The sequence below is a fragment of the Microtus ochrogaster genome, unplaced genomic scaffold (genome assembly GCF_000317375.1).
Source record: "Microtus ochrogaster isolate Prairie Vole_2 unplaced genomic scaffold, MicOch1.0 UNK81, whole genome shotgun sequence".
NCBI classification, from domain to species: domain Eukaryota; kingdom Metazoa; phylum Chordata; class Mammalia; order Rodentia; family Cricetidae; genus Microtus; species Microtus ochrogaster.
In genome coordinates, this window is record NW_004949179.1 from 961,168 (window position 1) to 980,208 (window position 19,041).

At 53.6% G+C, this 19,041-nt stretch overlaps 2 protein-coding genes across 4 annotated transcripts in view; both read left to right on the top strand.

Annotated features, from left to right (window-relative positions):
* The window catches only part of Fkbp8 (FK506 binding protein 8), a 7,155-nt gene extending 2,902 nt beyond the window's left edge, over positions 1 to 4,253 (top strand). For 2 of the 3 annotated variants that reach the window (XM_005370565.2, XM_005370566.2), the window contains exons 3-9: positions 728 to 897; positions 974 to 1,062; positions 1,302 to 1,522; positions 2,191 to 2,363; positions 3,070 to 3,147; positions 3,412 to 3,543; positions 3,811 to 4,253. In XM_005370565.2, coding sequence (XP_005370622.1) covers positions 728 to 897; positions 974 to 1,062; positions 1,302 to 1,522; positions 2,191 to 2,363; positions 3,070 to 3,147; positions 3,412 to 3,543; positions 3,811 to 3,897 — 950 coding nt within the window. In that variant the 3' untranslated portion in view covers positions 3,898 to 4,253. The remainder of the gene's footprint in view (positions 1 to 727; positions 898 to 973; positions 1,063 to 1,301; positions 1,523 to 2,190; positions 2,364 to 3,069; positions 3,148 to 3,411; positions 3,544 to 3,810) is intronic. The other variant, XM_005370567.2, reaches the window with a different exon arrangement.
* Positions 4,254 to 8,663: 4,410 nt separating this feature from the next.
* The window catches only part of Ell (elongation factor for RNA polymerase II), a 55,505-nt gene continuing 45,127 nt past the window's right edge, over positions 8,664 to 19,041 (top strand). Inside the window, exon 1 of the mRNA XM_013354935.2 lies at positions 8,664 to 8,813. Within this exon, the coding sequence (XP_013210389.1) occupies positions 8,679 to 8,813 (135 nt within the window). The 5' untranslated portion in view covers positions 8,664 to 8,678. The remainder of the gene's footprint in view (positions 8,814 to 19,041) is intronic.

Sequence of the window (19,041 nt, forward strand, 5' to 3'; positions counted from 1 at the left end):
CTGCAGGCCAGAAGAGGGCACCAGACCTCATTACAGATGGTTGTGAGCCACCATGTGGTTGCTGGGAATTGAACTCAGAACCTTTGGAAGAGCAGGCAATGCTCTTAACCACTGAGCCATCTCTCCAGCCCCCTTGTTTTGTTTTTTTGAGACAGGGTTTTTCTGTGTAACAGCTGTAGCTGTCCTGTCTCTCTGTAGACCAGGCTGACCTCAGACTCACAGAGATCCACCTGCCTCTGCTTCCCGAATGCTGGGGGGATTAAGGGTGTGCGTCAGCACTACCCGGCTCCCCATGAGATTCTAGGAAGGGGTTCTTAGAATCCAGACCTTGGGAACTGGAGAGCTGATTCAGGGCATTGGCTGCTCTCCTGGAGGACATGGGCTCAAGTCTCAGCGCCTACATGGCTGCTAAGTGTCTGCAGTCTAGTTTCTGGGGATCCGACACCCTCACCTGGACTTTCCTAGCACTTTGTTCATGTAGTGCACAAATGTATATGCAGGCAAAATTCCCAGACACATGAATTAAAAAAAAAAAACTTAAAAAAAAAAGCAGGACAGATGTTGGCCAGACATCCCTAATGCTGTGCTGTTGGGGGAGCCTAGTCTAGTGATCGAGCCCTGGGATAGAATGTGCAGGTCACCACGACAGCAGCAACATGAAGGGTGGCTGGCAGTGCAGAGAGCCATGCTGGCCACCAGACTACAGAGCACATCCTGGCCCCTGCAGGAAGCGGACTGCTGCGGAAGAAGACACTGGTCCCTGGCCCGCCAGGCTCTAGCCGCCCTCTCAAGGGCCAGGTGGTGACCGTGCACCTGCAGATGTCCCTAGAAAATGGCACCCACGTACAGGAAGAGCCTGAACTGACCTTCACGCTGGGAGACTGTGATGTCATCCAGGTGGGAACTGGGTGGGCAGGTGGGTGGCACCTCACAGGGCCTGGGTTCATGTGACCCTTACTGGCCTGTCCTCCAGGCCTTGGACCTCAGTGTCCCGCTCATGGATGTGGGCGAGACAGCCATGGTCACCGCTGACTCCAAGTACTGCTACGGTCCCCAAGGCAGGTGAGAGATGGCCTGCACATTCACCTGTACCTACTACCCTTCCTGTTTCACAGAAAGGGAAACTGAGGTTTGGGCTGGCGAATTCACAAGACGCAGATTGTTGTGGGTGATTGATATGGGGCACACCAGGACCTGAGGCCTGGCCTTGTAGGGAGGATGTGGTGGTTGGCAAGGAGGGTGCGGTGGCGGGTGCAGCTGGGTGGCTGGGTCTGAGTGTCTCCTATTGGCTAACTCCCCAGCAGGAGCCCGTACATCCCCCCCCACGCGGCCCTGTGTCTGGAAGTCACCCTGAAGATGGCAGAGGATGGACCTGACCTAGAGATGCTGAGTGGGCAGGAGCGTGTGGCTCTGGCAAACCGCAAGCGGGAGTGTGGCAATGCCCACTACCAGCGTGCTGACTTTGTGCTGGCTGCCAACTCCTATGACTTGGCCATCAAGGCCATCACCTCCAGTGCCAAAGGTGACTGGCCAGCCAGGATGTGTGTGCGTGTGGAAGTCAGAGGACAATTAGGGAGGCCATTGTGCTCTGCCATGTGTGGAAGGGACTCAGACTCTGATCCTTAGGCTTTGCAGCGAGCACTTCACCCACTGAACCATCTAGCTAGCCTGCAGGGTGGACAGACATCTGACTGTCATTGGGGTCATAGAATATTCCAGAATATAGACAGATTCCTTACTAGCCATAGCCTTCAGGTCAGTGGCTCTTTCCAGACCTGTAGTGACCAGACACAGTGGTGGTCACATGGTCAGAAGCTAAGATAGGAGGATGACAATTTTTAGTCTAGCCTGGGCTACGTAGCCAGACCCTGCCTTTGGTGTGTGTATGTGTTCACTTCCAGTTCAGATCAGAGGTGGACACCTGGGGTTTCCCCACCCTCTGCCCACCTTCCTTTCTGACACAGTCTATTGTTGAACATGTGACTTGGGGAGAGTTGGGTGGTCAAGCCTGCCTCTGCCGCATGCTGAGATCACAGGCATGCATATTGCACTTGGCTCCTAAGTGAGCCCTGGGATCACACGACCCTCAGTGGCATGTGTCTGTCAGCTCAGCATGAGTTAGAGGCCATCCTGAACTACTGATGTGGGGAAGAGGGTGGGGCTCCCTCAAAGTGACCACTCCTCCCACAGTGGACATGACCTGTGAGGAAGAGGAGCAGCTGCTACAACTGAAGGTCAAGTGTCTGAACAACCTTGCGGCTTCGCAGCTGAAGCTGGACCACTACCGCGCAGCACTGCGCTCCTGCAGCCAGGTGCTGGAACACCAGCCCGACAACATCAAGGCGCTGTTCCGCAAGGGCAAGGTGCGCTGCAGCCAGCCCGTCCATGGTGTGGCCAGGCTGTGTGATTCTCCACCCTGGGCTGGTGGCACTGGGGACACAGCCTCTTTTCCCTACTAGTTTCTGTCCCCTCTGCCTGGGTTTGGGCCTAGTGCAGTTGGTTCCGTTTTGTGATGGTGTTGAGGGTACAATTCTGGGGCCTCCCACAGGCCAGAGGTAAAGCAGGGACACATCGGGTATCTGAGAAACTCGCCACCTGCTGCTTATGAAACGCTGGCTGTGTGTGTTTTAGAGGTCTGCCATGTAGAAGTCATGCCCCGTGGTCACACAGCCAGAGACTAAAGAAGGATCGTAGGCAAGCATGGCAGCATAGGCCAGCAGTCCCACACCCAGGAGATGGGCAGGACTGTCACAAGGTCTAGGCCATCTGGGCTACAGCAGATAAAGCCAGAAAGAACTGCCCCATCGGAGGGACTGCTCCCCAACTCCCCCCCAGGTCTGATGGGGTTCCTAGGGCTATAGGGTACTGAGTCTGACTTGAGGCCCCTGCACTCTGAGAGTACATATCCCCAGGTCCCCTGTCCCAGCCCAGCAGGGATGCCATTGCCCAGCTGTGCCCCACCTTGGTCAGTCTCTGTACCAAATATGGTGTGAGAGCAGGGACTTAGTGCAAGGCTGAGGAGAGCAAGGCTCCGGATGAATACAGAGAGTGGATGCCCCTCTCCCACAGGTGCTGGCTCAGCAAGGAGAATATAGTGAGGCCATCCCTATCCTGAGGGCTGCCCTGAAGCTGGAGCCTTCCAACAAGGTAAGCAGAACTCTGGTGGGTTTGTCTGGTAAGTCCCCCTATTTGTCTGTCTCTAGTTATTATTGCTGTTCTATCTGCTGGCTTGCCTTTGGGTTGGGGCAGCAGCTCCCTCTTTGTTAGAGCTGATGGGAGCAGTTAGAACCCCCAAGTCCCAGGAGCCCCCACACCTGGCAAGGTTGGGGACCAGAAGAAGGCAGCAGTAGTAATGACAGGCACATCTGCTCCCTCCTGCATGTATTCACCAGTCCTCCCCACCTCCCACAGACGATCCATGCGGAGCTCTCAAAGCTGGTGAAGAAGCGTGCTGCACAGCGGAGCACAGAGACCGCCCTGTACCGAAAGATGCTGGGCAACCCCAGCCGGCTGCCTGCCAAGTGTCCGGGCAAGGGGGCCTGGGTGAGCTAGGGTGTGGCTGGGCTGAGGGCAGTGCTGGGGATACAGGCTTTTGCCTAGGCAGAAGGGAGGGACTTTGGAGCTGCAGGCTCTTGGTGAGGGTTGGAGGCTCATGCAGAGGAAGAAAATACATTGGAGGAATGGGTATTGGGTTTGGGCGTGTGTAGGAGTATCTTAGACATGGTAAAACACTGGCTAGGAGGCCTGTGTTGGTCATGGTGGTTGCTTTGGTGTGCAGCCTGCCTTCCTTACCCCTCCCTTTATTCACAGTCCATCCCATGGAAGTGGCTGTTTGGGGCGACTGCTGTGGCCCTGGGGGGCGTGGCTCTCTCTGTGGTCATTGCTGCCAGGAACTGACTGCCCCCCCTGCACACCTGGACCCCGACCTGTGCTCCCCAACTCCCCCCAGGCTCCCTGTCCACTGCCCTCCCTGGCCGAGCCACCTCCTCTGGGTTGGGGGAGCAAGGATTGCGGGTCACACACCCCAACAAGCTGGAAGGACTGAGGCCCTGAAGGGGTACATGGGGTACAGCCCAGGTGGAGGGGCCCCGTTGCTCCAGACCCAACTGTCTCTGTTCCACATCCCTGTCCTCTGGGCTCTGGCCTCAGTTTTTCCCTCTCATTAGGCCTGGGGCAGCCCTTACTACTAGTCCTGCCTACCTGCCCCCTGCCCAGGCTCCCCCACAGTGAATGAAATAAAGCCTCACCCCGCACCCCATTGCTTCCCGAGCCTCCTTCTGCTGAGGCTGGAGCAGAGAAGGCCTGTGAGTCATAGCTGAGCTGGCCCAGCACAACAGCTGCCTTCCAGAGGGCTGTGCAGGCTGCACTTGAGAGGACTTCTGCGCAGCCACGCTCTATGCCTTCATCTTGTGGCCATTCTCTGCCTGAAGTTGAGTACTTTTGGGGTCGTGTGGATTCTGGGGTCACTTACTTGGTTGATGCTGTGATTTCAAAAGTCACTGGTCTGGTACGTATGAGGTCTTGGGCTCTACAGGGAAGAGGTGGAGGACTTTGGCAGCCCTGGTCGAGGAGAGACAGGTGTGGGACAGCTAATGCTGAGGACTGATCCAGGCAGGGGTCCCTGTGTCCAAGGCAGTGCACCCTGTGCTTCCCAATGGCAGCCGACTGCAGCTCTGCACATCGCAGAGTTCAGAGCTGGTGGAAGCTGGGCCTGCGAGCTGCCCTGTAGTGCTGGCCTGTGCCCTCACACACCTGCACGGCCAGCAGAGCGGGGATGGGCCATGTAGTGCCTGACTGGGGGATTTGTGTTTGAGGGAGAGGCTCGTGTAGCTGAGGCTGGTCTGCAACTCCGCATTCTCCTGCATCCAGCTCTCAATGTTGGGATGGCAGGTGTCTCAGGTATATGACTTACCTAGGACTTACTTTTTTTGGTTTTCTTTTAAAAAATGTTTAGAAGTGCTGGCTATGAAACAAAAGACCTGTTTCTCAAAGTTCCTTAAGAATTCAAAGAGGGCCAGGCGGTAGTGGCTCACACCTTTAATCCCAGCACTCGGGAGGCAGAGGCAGGTGGATCTCTGTGAGTCTGAAGCCAGCCTGGTCTACAGACCGAGTTCCAGGGCAGCGGGGCTGTTACACAGAGAAACCTGGTCTTGGACAAAATAACAAACCCCACAAAGTTCAGAGAGGGCCAGTGCTTCCCCCGGGGTACACAGCAGCTGTCCTGCAGATCTCCCGAGCCCTAGCTGCCTTTGCCCTTGCCCAACCCTCTGACCACCTCCAGCATTCACCGGACCCAGCCCTGGGGATGACTGGACAGCAGTGAGTCTGTCTCCCTGAGCTGTCGGAGAGTCACACACAGACCCATCCTGAGGGGCATCTGCTCACCCATACCCCAGCCCCACAGTCCTCTATAAAATGCCCTGAGGTTGGCAGAGCACCATACATGACCTTAGAGATGGGGTCTAGACTGACCTTAGGACTGCTGGGTTCTGGTAAGCCTCCTGACTTGGTCTCCTGGGTAACAAACTGCATGCTTGCTATCATACCTGGCTTATTTTGCAGTGCTGGGAATCCAAGGTCTTGTTACATCTTCTTGAACTGTTGGGGATGGGGTGTGCAATGGTGCATGTCACTTCTCTCCTTCCTTGTGGGTCCTAGGGTTTGAACTTGGGTCATTAGGCTTGGTGGCAAGCTGCTTTGCCAGCTCAAAGGACTCTGAATGGATGGGTGGGCGCTAGGCCCCCAGCCCCTCACTGGGACATCCTGAGCTGTGACAGATGCCTTTGGAGGCTGGGTAGAAGTATAAAGTAAGGACTTTGGATCCAGTGGTGAAGTCTGTCTATCATCCCAAGTCAGTCTGAGCCCAGAGGATTCTGAGTTCAAAGATACCCTCAGCTATGTGATAAGTTCACCTTGGATCCTAAGACCATGTTCACAATAAGGGGCTGGAGACTCATAACCACCTCCTTTAACTAGTTACAAGTTCCAGGAGCTCTGATACCCTCTTGTGGTATGAAGGGCATCAGGCACATACATGATGCACAGACATGCATGTGCAAACACACTTAGAAAAATAACATTTTTTTTTTTTTTTGATTTTCGAGACAGGGTTTCTCCGTAGCTTTTTGGTTCCTGTCCTGGAACTAGCTCTTGTAGACCAGGCTGGCCTCGAACTCACAGAGATCCTCCTGCCTCTGCCTCCCGAGTGCTGGGATTAAAGGCGTGTGCCTCCACTGCCCAGCAGAAAAATAACTTTTAAGAAGTGGGTGGTGGCTCACCTATCATCTCAGTGTCGAAGACCAAGGCTATCTCAGCCATTTCCTGACCCTTTGCTCTGTGGTTGTATTAAAGCGATTGGGAAAATAGCCAAGCATCTCTTGGATTTGTGCAGCAGGGAGCTCACACAGGCACCAGTGAGGACCCCTCCCCCATGATAATACGTATAAAAATCTATGCTGGGTGTGGTGGCACGAGAATTTAATCCCAGCAGTTCAGAGGCAAGCAAATCTCTGAGCCTGAGGCCAGCTTGTTCTTACATAGTAAGAACCAGTCTCAAAGATTATATATTTGTTCGTATATATTGTTTTTTTTTTTTGTTGTTGTTGTTTTGTTTTGTTTTTTTGGGCAGGGTTTCTCTGTAGCCCAGCCTGTCCTCGAACTGTAGAACTCAGAGAGACCCTCCTGCTTTTGCCTCTGGAGTGTTGGCATTAAAGGCGTACACCAAGCTGGGTGGTGGCGGCAGGCACCTTTAATCCCAGCATAATCCCAGCACTCCGGAGGCTGATCTCTGAGTTTGAGGCCAACGTGGTCTACAAGAGCTAATGCCAGGATAGGTTCCAAAGCTACATAGAAAAACTGTCTCAAAAATTAAGAGAAAAAAGAAAAGAAAAACAAACCCTAGTCAAACAACAAAAAAGGCTTGCACTGCCATCCAGTAAAAGATGTTTTAAGAGTCAATGTGTAACTCATCCCAGCAATTCAGACGATTACAAATGGCCCAGGTGGACAGTGAGGAGCAACAATGGACGCGAATCATCAGATGGATAAGCAACAGCTGTCGATTACAGGCAGCATATTGTATCGTCCTCAAAAGGGAACGATTGATCTTAGATTGATGACCCTTGAAAACAATAGCAGTCAGACTTCAAACACTGAGCTCAGGATGTGTGACCGCACTAGGAAATGCCCACAGGGACATGCAGATCAGAGGTGCCAGGCGACAAGGAGGAAATGAGGAAAACCTGCAGATGGGGACGGACAAGGCTGGCTTTCGACATGAAGGAATGTTCTGGGGCGGAGTGTGGTGGTGGTTGCGCAACACTGAGGACGTGCTGAACGTCGCATGAGTGTTGTTTATTGGAAAGCGAGCCCGCGGCGTGTGGGAGTTTTATCCTGTTACCGAACTTTTAGCATCAGGAACGCACAGCACACCGCCAGTTTGCGTCGCTCTGGCCGCTTCCGGTCTGGGGACCCCCCCCCCCCCATTAGCGGGGCCCAGCGAATCACGCGCACTTCGTTACATAGTCACGCCCACCAAGCTAACTTTCAACCTACCGCGCGCCGGCCCCGCCCACCTCACGCTCCTGACAGATCTGCGTTTACTCCACCAAAGAAACGCTGAGGGGAAAAAAACAAAAACCACAATAGCTGAGTAAAGAGGACCCTACGAGTGCGGTAACAGGCGCCCACGTGTTCAAGGCTCATGAATAATTCATGTGAGGCGGAGTTCATAAATGGCCGTCTCTAAGTGGAAAGCTGAACTCGTCAGCGGCTCATGAATATGTATAGCGCAGGGGCGGAGAAGGGGTGTACGTCAGGCCGCCAGGGGGCGTGGCCAGCTGAGTGGCAAACCTTTGAGGGCTGGCGTCCGAGGTGGGATCCGCCGCGGCTCCGAGTGGTTCTGCTTGTGTGAGGGCCTGAGGCTGTAGGAAGCGCGCCTCAGGAGCCTGCGGGCTTGCCAACCTGCGCGGCGCCGGGCGGCTGAAGGCGCGTGGCCAGTCGGGATTTTGGCGGGCAAGCGGTGGTCTGGGCAACCACCCGGCCCTGAGGGGGAGTGAGCACATCTTCCTCATGAATAATGCAGCAAGGCGGGAGGGCGGGCCTTATGGAAGCTTAGAGGCGTGGCCAAAGGTTTTGGCCGTGTACGAGCATTTCCTGTGACGTAGGATTCTGTGGGAGCTTGGGGCGAGTCAATGAACTGAAGTGGGGCGGTGTCACCAGAACCTATGGGCGGGGCCATGTGCGTAGTGCTTTTATTTTCAGTGTGGGCGGGCTCTCTTCTGGAGGGAGGCGTGGCCACCGGCCGCGTCTACAGGTCTTCCCTGAGAAGGGGCGGGCTCCCTGAGGCGAGGGTCGTGGTTATCTCGCCGGTTATTACTGACAAACAAGTTCGAAACCGCCGCCCAGCTGGGACGCAATCGTCGGGATGCGGAGCCAGCCTCTCTTCGTAAACAGCCCACCCAGCCGCGAGCGCTGGCCGCGCGCCAACGCTGACCGGCCTCGCGAGACCTCTGGGCGTGGCCTCAGCCCATTCGGTCCAACTGGGCGTCCTGCGGGGGGCGTGGCCGAGCCGGCTTATGAATAATGCATCGCGGCGGAGGGCGGGCAGGGCGGCGGGGAGGGCGGGCCGGCGTGCGGGCGCAGCGGCCGAGGAGGGGGCGGGGAGTGATGGTTACAAGATGGCGGCGCTGAAGGAGGCTCGGAGCTACGGGCTGTCGTGCGGGCGCGTGAGCGACGGCAGCAGGGTGTCGGTGTTCCACGTGAAGCTCACCGACAGTGCCCTGAAGGCTTTCGAGAGCTACCGGGCTCATCAGGTGAGCGGCGCGGCGTTCTGGCGGGCGGACTGCGCCGTGGGCACAAGGCCGCGTCCACACCTGGCCACACTTGGCCAACCCCAGTGACATCCTTCAGGTTTATTTTGAATCTGCTCTTTCGCTTTTTATAAAGCATGTCCTTCCTATGTAGCTCAGGTTGGCCTTGGACTGACGACCATCCTCCTGCCTCAGCTTCTTCAGCGCTGGGATGACAGGCGTGCCTGGACCCACTCTTAGAAGGGGTAGTTACTGACCCCAGACCCTGTCTCCTCAGGTCACCTTGTGTCGCTGGAGGCTTTTGGACGAGGCCGTTGTGTTTTTTCATAGACTGAGGTGATGTTAGCTAGGCATGGTGGCTTCCTCTGGCTGGGCACTCGGGAGGAGGCAGCAGTTCCACCACATTTGCTCGTTCCCTCTCGTAGTCCACCCGTCATCTGGGAGAATTCGAAGCCTTTTGGTGCTTCCTCCTGGCTTGGGGGTGGGGCGGGGACCCCAGCAGTGTGCCTCCCTCCGGGTCTCACCTGGATGCTCCACCCAGGTCTTGGCACCACCCTGCGTCCACTGGGACAGAAGTTGCAGGTCCCCAGGGCAAGTGGTTTCAGGCTTCATCTTAAAGTGACTGGGGTGTTGGGTCTGTTTCTGGGACGTGTGTTTGCCTGTGTTGGCGCAGGGGGTGTTGACGCGGACGAGTGAGCAGAGAGTAACTAGGAAGGAATGTGGTTTCCTTCCTGCCCGGGACATGCGCAGCATCATTGGCCAAGCTAGGAATTTCTTCCCCATTCAGCCTTTTGGGGAGCCTACCTCTTCCCACCTGTCTTCCCATTACTTCTTTTGAGCCACTTCCTGCCTGTCAGGGTCTCAGTTTCCTCCTTTCTAGAACAGGATCCGATTTCTTTGGGAAAAGATTAGTTCTTCCTTTGTCAGGTTCCACACCTTGGGGCAGAAAGCGCCCCTGCAGGTGAGGAAGAAGAGGTGTTGGGGATTTGGGTAGTAGCCTCTGGTTGACCAGCCCAGCCGCTCTTCCTGGTTGGAGTCTTTCCCCTTGGGCTGTTCTGACTAGTACTGGAGGAGCAAGGCTTTTCCCAGAAACAGCTGGACCAGAGTGTGAGTCACCACTGTCAGGTGGACTTGGTACCTGCTGGTAGTGCTGCCAGCCCTTGCCCCGATGCCCCGGCAGCCTTCTCTCCAGCATCACCGTCATACTGTTATTTTGAATTTTGGGTGTGCATTACATCCCCTAAGTAAGCTTGGTCTTCCTTATGTGAGGGCGCTTATGGAACTATAGGCCACATGCATGTGCCCCAAGGAAGCCAGCTGTGTGTGGCCGCAGCTGACAACGAGGGTGCCTCTGCAGTGTGGCTGGCAGCATTCAATTTTGGGGCAGTCCAACCCTGTGTTTATCTGGAAAGCTGACAGGGCATTTAACTGGCAAGGTGACTTTGAAGTTTAATCTCTTGTCAGCATAGGAGCCTCATGCTATCCTAGGTTAGTCTCAAACTCATGACTCTTAAGTGCCAAGACGGCAGACAGGTATCCACCACTGGCCCAGCTTCAGAGATACATTGCTTGTTTAGTTTTCCGAGATAGGGTTTCTCTGTGTAGTCCTGGCTGTCCCGGAGCTCTCTCTGTAGACCAGGCTGGCCTCGAACTCACAGAGATCCATTTGCCTCTGCCTCCCGAGTGCTGGGACTAAAGGTGTGTGCCATGCCTGGCCTGGATTTGAGCTTACCCTCTGAGCATGGAGGGGGCTGAGACAGGGTGCGCTGACAGCAGGAGGGGCAGGTTTGCAATGGTGGGCCTGGGAGGGACTTGGAGACACATCGGTGATGATGTTCACGGAGCAGTGCCTCTCGTGCTCTCGTGCCTGCTTCAGGTCAGTCACTTGCTTCCCAGCAGCTGCTCACCATTGAGCTGGGCCACCAGTTCTTACTTTTTTTCTTAAAGACATGGTCCTCTTCTGTAGTCCAAGCTGGTCGTGAACTCTCCTGCTTAGCTTCCCTGCACTGCATTGGCAGGCATGCCCCAGTACAATCCTATATTTTATTTTGAATCTCCAGGAGATTTTTCTTAACTTCATGTGTAGCCAGAGCAGAAGCTTGAGAGGAACTGACTGTGGAATGGCTGTGTGTGGCCTAGGGAAGGAGCTGGGCATACCTAAGTAGAGGGTTGGGAATGTGTGGTGACCTATACTGCAACAGGAGGCCATGCCAGTTCAAGGCACAGCCATAGAGATGACTGGAGTCCATCTCACCTGGGGCTTGGGTCTTTTTCTCTTCTAATGTTAAAAAAAATAAAATAAAAGATAAAAAAAAAAAAGGCATACTGCCTAGGGTCCTGGGGCTGGGTAGGATGAGGAGCTGAAGGCCAGCCTGAGCTAAACAACCTAATAAAATGTCCCCGAAACCAAACTGGTTCTGATGTGGCACTTCATCTTTGTGTTTTGGGGTTCAGTGGGTGTGGCATTTAGGAGAACTAAGAAAATGTGGTGTTCTCATCCTTTCAGGACAGCCCGTTGCTGCTGAGAGGCATGCCCTGACAGCTGTGAGATGGGGACCATGCCTCCATCTATTCTACTCTTGTTCATCCTTGTTGTCTAGGTGGGCTCTGTGGCCACGTGTCCTCACCTTGTCCTTGGTAGAAAGGCACAGAGAGGTCAGGGGAAATTGAGGGTTCAAGCAGAGTCCACTTCCAGAGCCTTGAGTGGCTGTGGGCTAGCAGAGGCTTGACATCTTGCAACTCCAGGTCTTCCTTAGGTCTGCAGAGGTCTGTTCCCACTAGAGTCCTAGCTTCTACCGAGGTTCTGCTGTGGCCTCATGTTCCTGGAGCTGTCACTTGACTGTAGGAGGCTACCTTCTGGACCCATCCTTTACTGCTCTCCCAAGAAAGAAACACTCTCCTGTCAGCATAGGGCTGGCCTTTGGGCCCAGAGGCACTGAGATGTGCCTCTTATTACACCTGATGGTCTAGAATCCTCAAGAGTTGGCAGAGCTGGGCAAGGGAGATCCACCAGGGTAGATGTAATAAGGAGAGAAGTAGGGCTGTGGTGGTCATGTAGGGCCTAGAAGGGCATTGGAGGCCCTGGCTCACTGTGTTGCACCGTGGGGAAGACTGAGTATGGGGCAAGAGGAGCCCCAGTTGAGCCTGCATCCTCCTGGTGTGGCTCTGCATCCCTGGGGATTCCCGCCTTTTGGGATTGGACACTGCCCTGACAGTGGGCTGGTGGCTCGCCACTTTGTCCAGAGGCTGATGAACCTTGAAGCACATCACCAACCCCAGGCCTTCTCTCAGTGCTCATGAGTCTCAGGTCAGTCTGCTTGTACCCTAGAGAGACTTGGTGACTGAGGGATTGTGCCACCTTACTGGCATGTCTGTGTTGTGCCCTGTTTTCAGAGAAAGCTGGAGTGTGACAGGATCACCTTCTCTTGTTCCCTGCTTGTCCTGTGTCATTCATCCCAGTCAGCCCCATCGGGAAGCAGTGTCCAGTCTTCAGGTGAAGTCATGGGTGGTGGCTCTAGACGCAGAATCACCTCTCAAGACCTTTAAGCAGGGAGGTAGCTCAGAAGCCAGGCATCAAGGCCTCAGAGGGCTGTGGCTCTGCCAGGAAGGGTTGACCATACTGGTGTGGGCATCAGAAGTGTGGTGGCCTCATGCCTTTGGCCTACTGGGGTGTGGGTTCCCATGTGTGTTGTAGGGTAGGTGCTGGATGGTGCTGAGGCCGAATTCCTCAGACGACTAGAGAAAGAGGGAAACAGCCCGGCGCTGGAGTCTTTGGGGGTGATGGGTGTGTGCCAACGACTTGACTCCTCCCTGGCCACTGTGACCCTTGGCTTTGCTTCCGGCTGCCTGCCTGTGGCCACGGTGACTGTGTGTAAACAGCAGGCACTCAGAACCAACCCATCTGTTGACTCATCTGCAGGCCAGAGTTCATCACCCTGCAAGCAGTTTTGATAGCGCACCGGGATTGTGACATCCTGGCGGCCTTGAAGGAGGAACTACCCAGCATGGAAAACATGGCTACTTTTCCCAACTCTGCTAGTCCCTATGCCCAAACCGGACCCACAGGAGACCCCAGGATGGGGCTAATGGGCACACACTGGAGTCCTGCTGATTGACCTGGGTGCTCTGAGTCACATATGTACATGTGTGCAGCTCATGGGAACATGAGGTTCCCATGGTGACCTAGTGTCTAGCAGGTGGATAGTTTGTTTCATTTTTTTTTTTCTTAGACAGGTGTCATGTAGTACTAGCTGGCCCTCTCTTTGCTTCCCAAGTACTTGGATGACAGGTGTTTGCCACCACAACCATTGTTGTCCACGGTTCAATAAAAAGAAAAGCTGGTCCAAATAGGCCATCCTGAGGAAACTGTCCCACACTTAGTGTCATAGCCCTGTGCTCTAATGACTTCCTGCAGGCAGGAGTCTCCCTGGCCAAGGAATAACCAGGCCCAAGGGTTTGGGGTGGGGGCTGGCATCCAGTGATCCCCAGAGTCCATATATGTCTGTTGCAGCACATGGGAAGCTGTCTCCTTTTTACTCTGTGCACAGCTAGCACAGAGGGGAGGCCCACAGAAAACAGTTGTGGTCCCTGCAGCCTGGGGTACATTCCTGTCTCCCTTCCCCCATCCCGAGACAGGGTTTTTCTGTGTAGCCCTGTCTGTCCTGCAACTTGATCTGTAGACCAGGCTGGCCTCGAACTAAGAGATCATCTGCCTCTGCCTCCCGAGTGCTGGGATTAAAGGGGTGCGCCACCACTGCCACATACTTTTGGTGGTCAGACACGCATGTATTTTGTATCTTTCTTCCCTAGTCATAGACAGTTTATTGTCCCTTAAACTGAAGCCTGTGTGGTTGGCCCCAATGAGCTGCACTGCAGCACAAGCTTTCCTGGCTGCTCTGTTTTAAATTTTATTTTGTGTGAATGAGTGTTTGTAGGAGGAGGGCCTGCTTGTTTGTTCCAGCCACCCGGCTAACTTAGACCCAAAATAATCACACAGAAACTGTATTAACAAAATCACTGCTTGACCCATTAGCTCTAGCTTCTTATTGGCTAACACTTATATTAATTTAACTCATTTCTATTAATCTGTATATCGCCACGTAGCTGTGGCTTACTGGCTAAAGTTCTGATCTGCGTGTGTCTCTGGTGGCTCTATGGAGGCTCTCTGACTCCGCCTTTCTCCTCCCATGCTATAGGCCAAGCCAGTTCTTTATTCATTAACCAATAAAAGCAACACATAGACAGATGGACCTCCCATACCACGTGTTTCTATCTATATAACACTTTCATGCCTGGTGCCAGACTTTGTAGTAGCCCACCCAGGACTCAGGTGCGGTGCAGTTCCTGGAGTTCTTCTGGCTGACTTTTGCATGGAGGACTAAGCTCAGTGTGGGGATGCCACTCTTTTCTCTTTCTCTGAGCAGGCTGCAGGTCATAAGAGATCACCAGAAACTTCCGAAAAACCCTGTGTTGTTTTCACAGTGTGCGCAATCATCTCCTGGGCGTGTGAGATGCTTCAGTGTCTACCTCCTGGGCAGCTTGCTGTATTTTTATTTATTTGTTGTGAGAAAGGGACTCTCTACAAAGCCCAAGCTGTCCTTGAACTCATAGAGAACCCCTTGCCTTTGCCTCCTGAGTGCTAGACATGTGCTGCCATGCACAGCCCAGACTGTCCTCAAGTTTGCATGTGCTCCTCTCACTCCAGTGCCACTGTGATGTGTAGCACGAATAATAAAAATCCGGAGACAGAAATTGGCGTTCAACCTGAAAACCAGAAAAGCAAAGCAGCCAAGCCACTAGAGAAGTCTTACCTCTACTAAGGCTGGATGATCACAGACTAACAGACTAAACTTCTCCCATTTTATATTCCCACTAGTGCTGGGATTAAAGGCGCAAAACTCGCTAGTACTAGGATTAAAGGTGTGAACCATCACTATCTGGATTTGTTTTCAGCATCGGTCTTGTGTGGCCCAGAGTGGCCTTGAAATCACAGTGATCCATCTGCCTCTCCCAAATCCTGGGATTAAAGGTGTGTGTCCCCACTGCCTGACCTCTAGTGGCTTAGCTTTGCCCTTTTGATCTTTAGGCAAACTATTTATTAAAACATAAATAAAATATCACTATAGTTACAGCTATTCTTGCCGTTTTTCCTTTAGATTTATCTTGATTTATTTATTTATTTGGCTATTTTTGAGATAGGGTTTCTCTGTATAGCTTTGTTGCCTGTCCTAGAACTCACTCTGTAAACAAGGCTGACCTGAAACTTACAGAGATCCACCTGCCTCTGCCTCCCAGCAAAGGTGTGTGACACCATGGTTGGCTAGATTTATCTTTTCAGTAAGTAAGGGTTATTGTGTGTGTGTCACACACATCTACAGGTGCCAGCCGAATGCAGACACTTCAGATCCCCTGGAACTGGAATTAGAGGTAGTTGTAAGCCACCTGCTATTGGTGGTGGGAAGTGAACCCAGGTCCTCTGCAAGAGTAGCCAGTGCTCTTAACTGCTCTTACACATTTCCTGGTTTTTATTAGAAGTGGTGTGTGTGCATGTGCATGAGTATGCATGTCCACAGCCATGTGGCAGTCAGGACAACACTGGAATCTCTTCTCCCATCTTCATGTAGATCTAGGAGCAGACTCAGATTGTTAGGCTTGAAGGCAAGTACCTTTACCACAAGAGATTGGCTTGGACTGTTGTTCTGGAGAGCTGAGTGAGAGGAAGAGCCGAGTGGCCTCACTGAGTTAGTGAGGTGGTGTAACCACTGCCTATTGCTGGAAAGACTGTCAAACCATTAATACCCTTGGGATATAAGATGAAGAGGGGAAGAGGGGGCTCAATCCTCACAGCTCCCCAACCTTACAGCAGCAGGACTCTGATGGGCCACAGGCCCTGGCAGTGTCACCTGCTTAACGGCAGATTCAGCTCTGCCAGTCCCCTTGGCTAGAGGTTGGCAGTGGGCACTGTGAAAGGGAAAGGTGGCCTATGAGGAACTGTGATTTCTCCTGGCTGGAGCAGGCCCAAGGCTGTGAAGCCAGGAGCTTCAGGACTCTGGGGGGGTCAGACAAGTGGGGCAGCCTTGGCTCCCAGGCCTGCTTGCCTCCTTTCCTGTGTGTCATCTCTCCCCATTGCTGGCTGGAGGTGAGTGGGAAGGAGGGAAGGATAAGAGTTTCTGGCGTGGCCTCCATCTGGCGTGTCTCAGTATGCAGGTGCACATGGGTAGCATGACTGCTCTGCCCTGCAAACGCCAGCGCAGGCCTCAGTTCAGGCAGGAGACAGTCCTCACCTGCCCTTCCTAGTGCTGTGCCAAGTTTCAGGCCCAGTAACTCAAGGTCTCCTTGCCTTTCCCCAACAGGTGTCGTGTCCGTGTCTCCCCCCACCCCCCGTCTGTCTCTGTCTCTTTCATGCCCCCTATTTCTCTCTTACAAGTTTGTTTTTGGTTTTGTTTTTTTTGAAGTAGGATCTCTTCTCTATGTAGTCTTGGCTCCCTGGAACTTGCTGCATAGACCAGGCTGGCCTCAGAACTCAGAGAGATCCACCTGCCTCTGCCTCCTGGGTACTGGATTAAAGGCATGCATCACCAGAGCTGGCTCTCACTAGTTTATTACCATGGTTTGAGAGTGGGCAATACACATGTCGTGGCACACATGTAGAACTCAAAGAACTGCTTTGTGAGTTGGGTCTTTTCCTTGCATCTTCATGGGTTCCAAGAACTGAACACAGGTCACCAGGCCCCCCCTCCGGTTTTTTATTTTATTTATATTTATTATTTATTTATTTTTGGATTTTTCGAGACAGGGTTTCTCCGTAGCTTTTGGTTCCTGTCCTGGAACTAGCTCTTGTAGACCAGGCTGGCCTCGAACTCACAGAGATCCTCCTGCCTCTGCCTCCCGAGTGCTGGGATTAAAGGTGTGCGCCACCACCGCCCGGCTTTAATTTTTTTTTTTTTTTTTTTTTTGTGAGACAGCATTTCTCTGTATAACAGTTCTAGCTGTCCTGAAACTTGCTTTGTAGACCAGGCTGGTCTCAAACTCACAGAGATCTACCTTCCTCTACTTCCCAAGTGCTGGGAGTTAAAGGTGTGCACCACCACTGCCCAGCCCTTCTTTCTGTTTTTTTTTGTTTTTGTTTTTAGGTAGGGTTTCTGTGTGTAGCTCAGGCTGCCCCAGAACTTGAGGTCCTTCTGCCACAGTGCTAGGTCACATCTGTGCCACCTCCGCCCCCACTCCTGACTCCTTCCTTCTTGTTCTTAAACAGCGGTTTTTCAAGGAAATTACGCTTCCTGCTATGGACCTCGTGGTCTCCCCACATCCTGGCATGACTTCAGGTCCCAGCAAGGGTCTGAGATGATGAGGACACTGTCATATCCACAGTCAGTTCCCACCCTTGGGAGAAGGACCCCAGGAGTCTCCTGTGCTCTGCTTGTCTGCAGACTTGTCCCCGGGATCCTGATGGTCCTCTGACTGCCCTGTTTTTTAGAGGGTCCTTACAGCCTCTGCTGTCACAGCTGTGTGGGGAAACTCCTCCTGTGCTGCCCTTGGCTCAGTGGATGGAGAGGACCCTGACCATGTGATTGTTTCCCTAAACCAAGCCATGATCCAAAGGGTCATGCCACACTGCCCTGTCTTTGTAGATAAGTTTTAGCATGACATCATGTATGGGGATAGGCTGTTAAGCTGGGAGTGTTGGCCCTGCCCTCCTCTATAGACCTCATTCCTCAAGCTGTGGTCTCAGGGTTGTACTGACTGGGGAGAGAGTCCCGTGGTTCTGGTATCATCCTGTTAACAGTAGATACTTAGAGAGAGTGACCATCTACATCACATTGTCTACATGGATGACATCGGCTTCCCCAACATGCTTATTGGGGGCGCCTCCACCCCAGGATACTCCACAGATGCTGCAGGACAGTGACACACCTATGCTGCTTGCAGAGGGACCTAGGGAACACCTGGGTATCTGAGCTAGGTTTAACTTCTGTTGTTTAAAAGCAGATGCATCCCCACCCTGGTCCCTGGTGGGCTGGAGCCTTGCAGTCTGGGTAAGGGAGCTTCGCCTCTTGTCTGTTGCCTCATTCTGGGCGCTGACTGCAGTCCCTACGCTCTGCAAGTGGCTGATGACTCCATAGGGGAGGTTTAGTGGTCTACAGGGTGGCTGTCCGGTGGTGGTTCCAGCAGCCTGGACAGCTGGGGTGTGTGTGTGAATGACTGTGAGAGTTGAACTCCAGGAGTCTTCTGGTGGGTCTGCTTAGGGCTCCTGCTTTTCCGTGTGTCCTTAGGTCTCCAGGTGGCCAGCACTTAGGATAGTGTGACTGGTAGAAACCTCTCTGGGAGCTGTCTGAGGGCAGGGGCAGGCTGCAGCTAGCAGAGTGTGTTCTTTTCCCGTGGCTCTATTTTTGGAGTTGGCGTGAGGCATCCACCACTTGTTCCAGGGAAATGTGCTTGGCTCGGGACATTTGAGATGGGGAAGGGACAGTGGGGGCTTGTGATAGCCTGTCTCAGGATCCCAGCTTCTTTAGGGGAGGAACTGGACCCCTGGTCAAGGGCCCTCATCCCTCCCGTCCCAAATGACAAGGCTTCTCTGTTGGGCTGCCCATGGGTAGGAAGCCAGCTGTCCTGAGCAGGGTGGGGCTGTGGTCTGGTCCTCCCTGCTGTCCTCTCCTGCTTTCTCTCTTTGTCACAGCACTTCCCCCAGGGAAGATGCCCAGTTTTCTCTCACCTAGGAAGGTCAGCCTCCATCCCTCCAGAGCAGGGGTCTGCAGAGCCTGATATAGTTGATAGGGCCCTGGCCACAACTGCTGTAGCTCCACGGGGCAGAGGCTGCTCCTGTCTTCATAGGAGGACTGCCCAGGGTTGTGGCTTTGATGACTATCTGCCCTGGGACCCCAAGTGTTTCCACCCTCTCTTTTCCTTCCCATTCTCCTCTATTGTGTGAGTACACTGGAAACCTGGCTACCTTATGAGGTGACAAGGATGACCAGTGAGGATGGCTGTGGTCTCCTAGGACAGGGCCTGAAGCTCAGGAGAGATGCAGGTGTGCCCATCCTCGTCACATGCCTCTCCCCAGTAGTTAGAGTGAGGTGGCCTGCAACTGGGAGCCTGAGGGTGCCTGCAGTAGGACTCTGCAGGCCAGGTTACTTTATCTAAGGTATGGCCACACCAGGGCAGCAGCCTGGCATGCACCAATAGAATCTCCCTACCCCCATGCATCTGTGATCCAGATTTGTGAGGTAGGCTA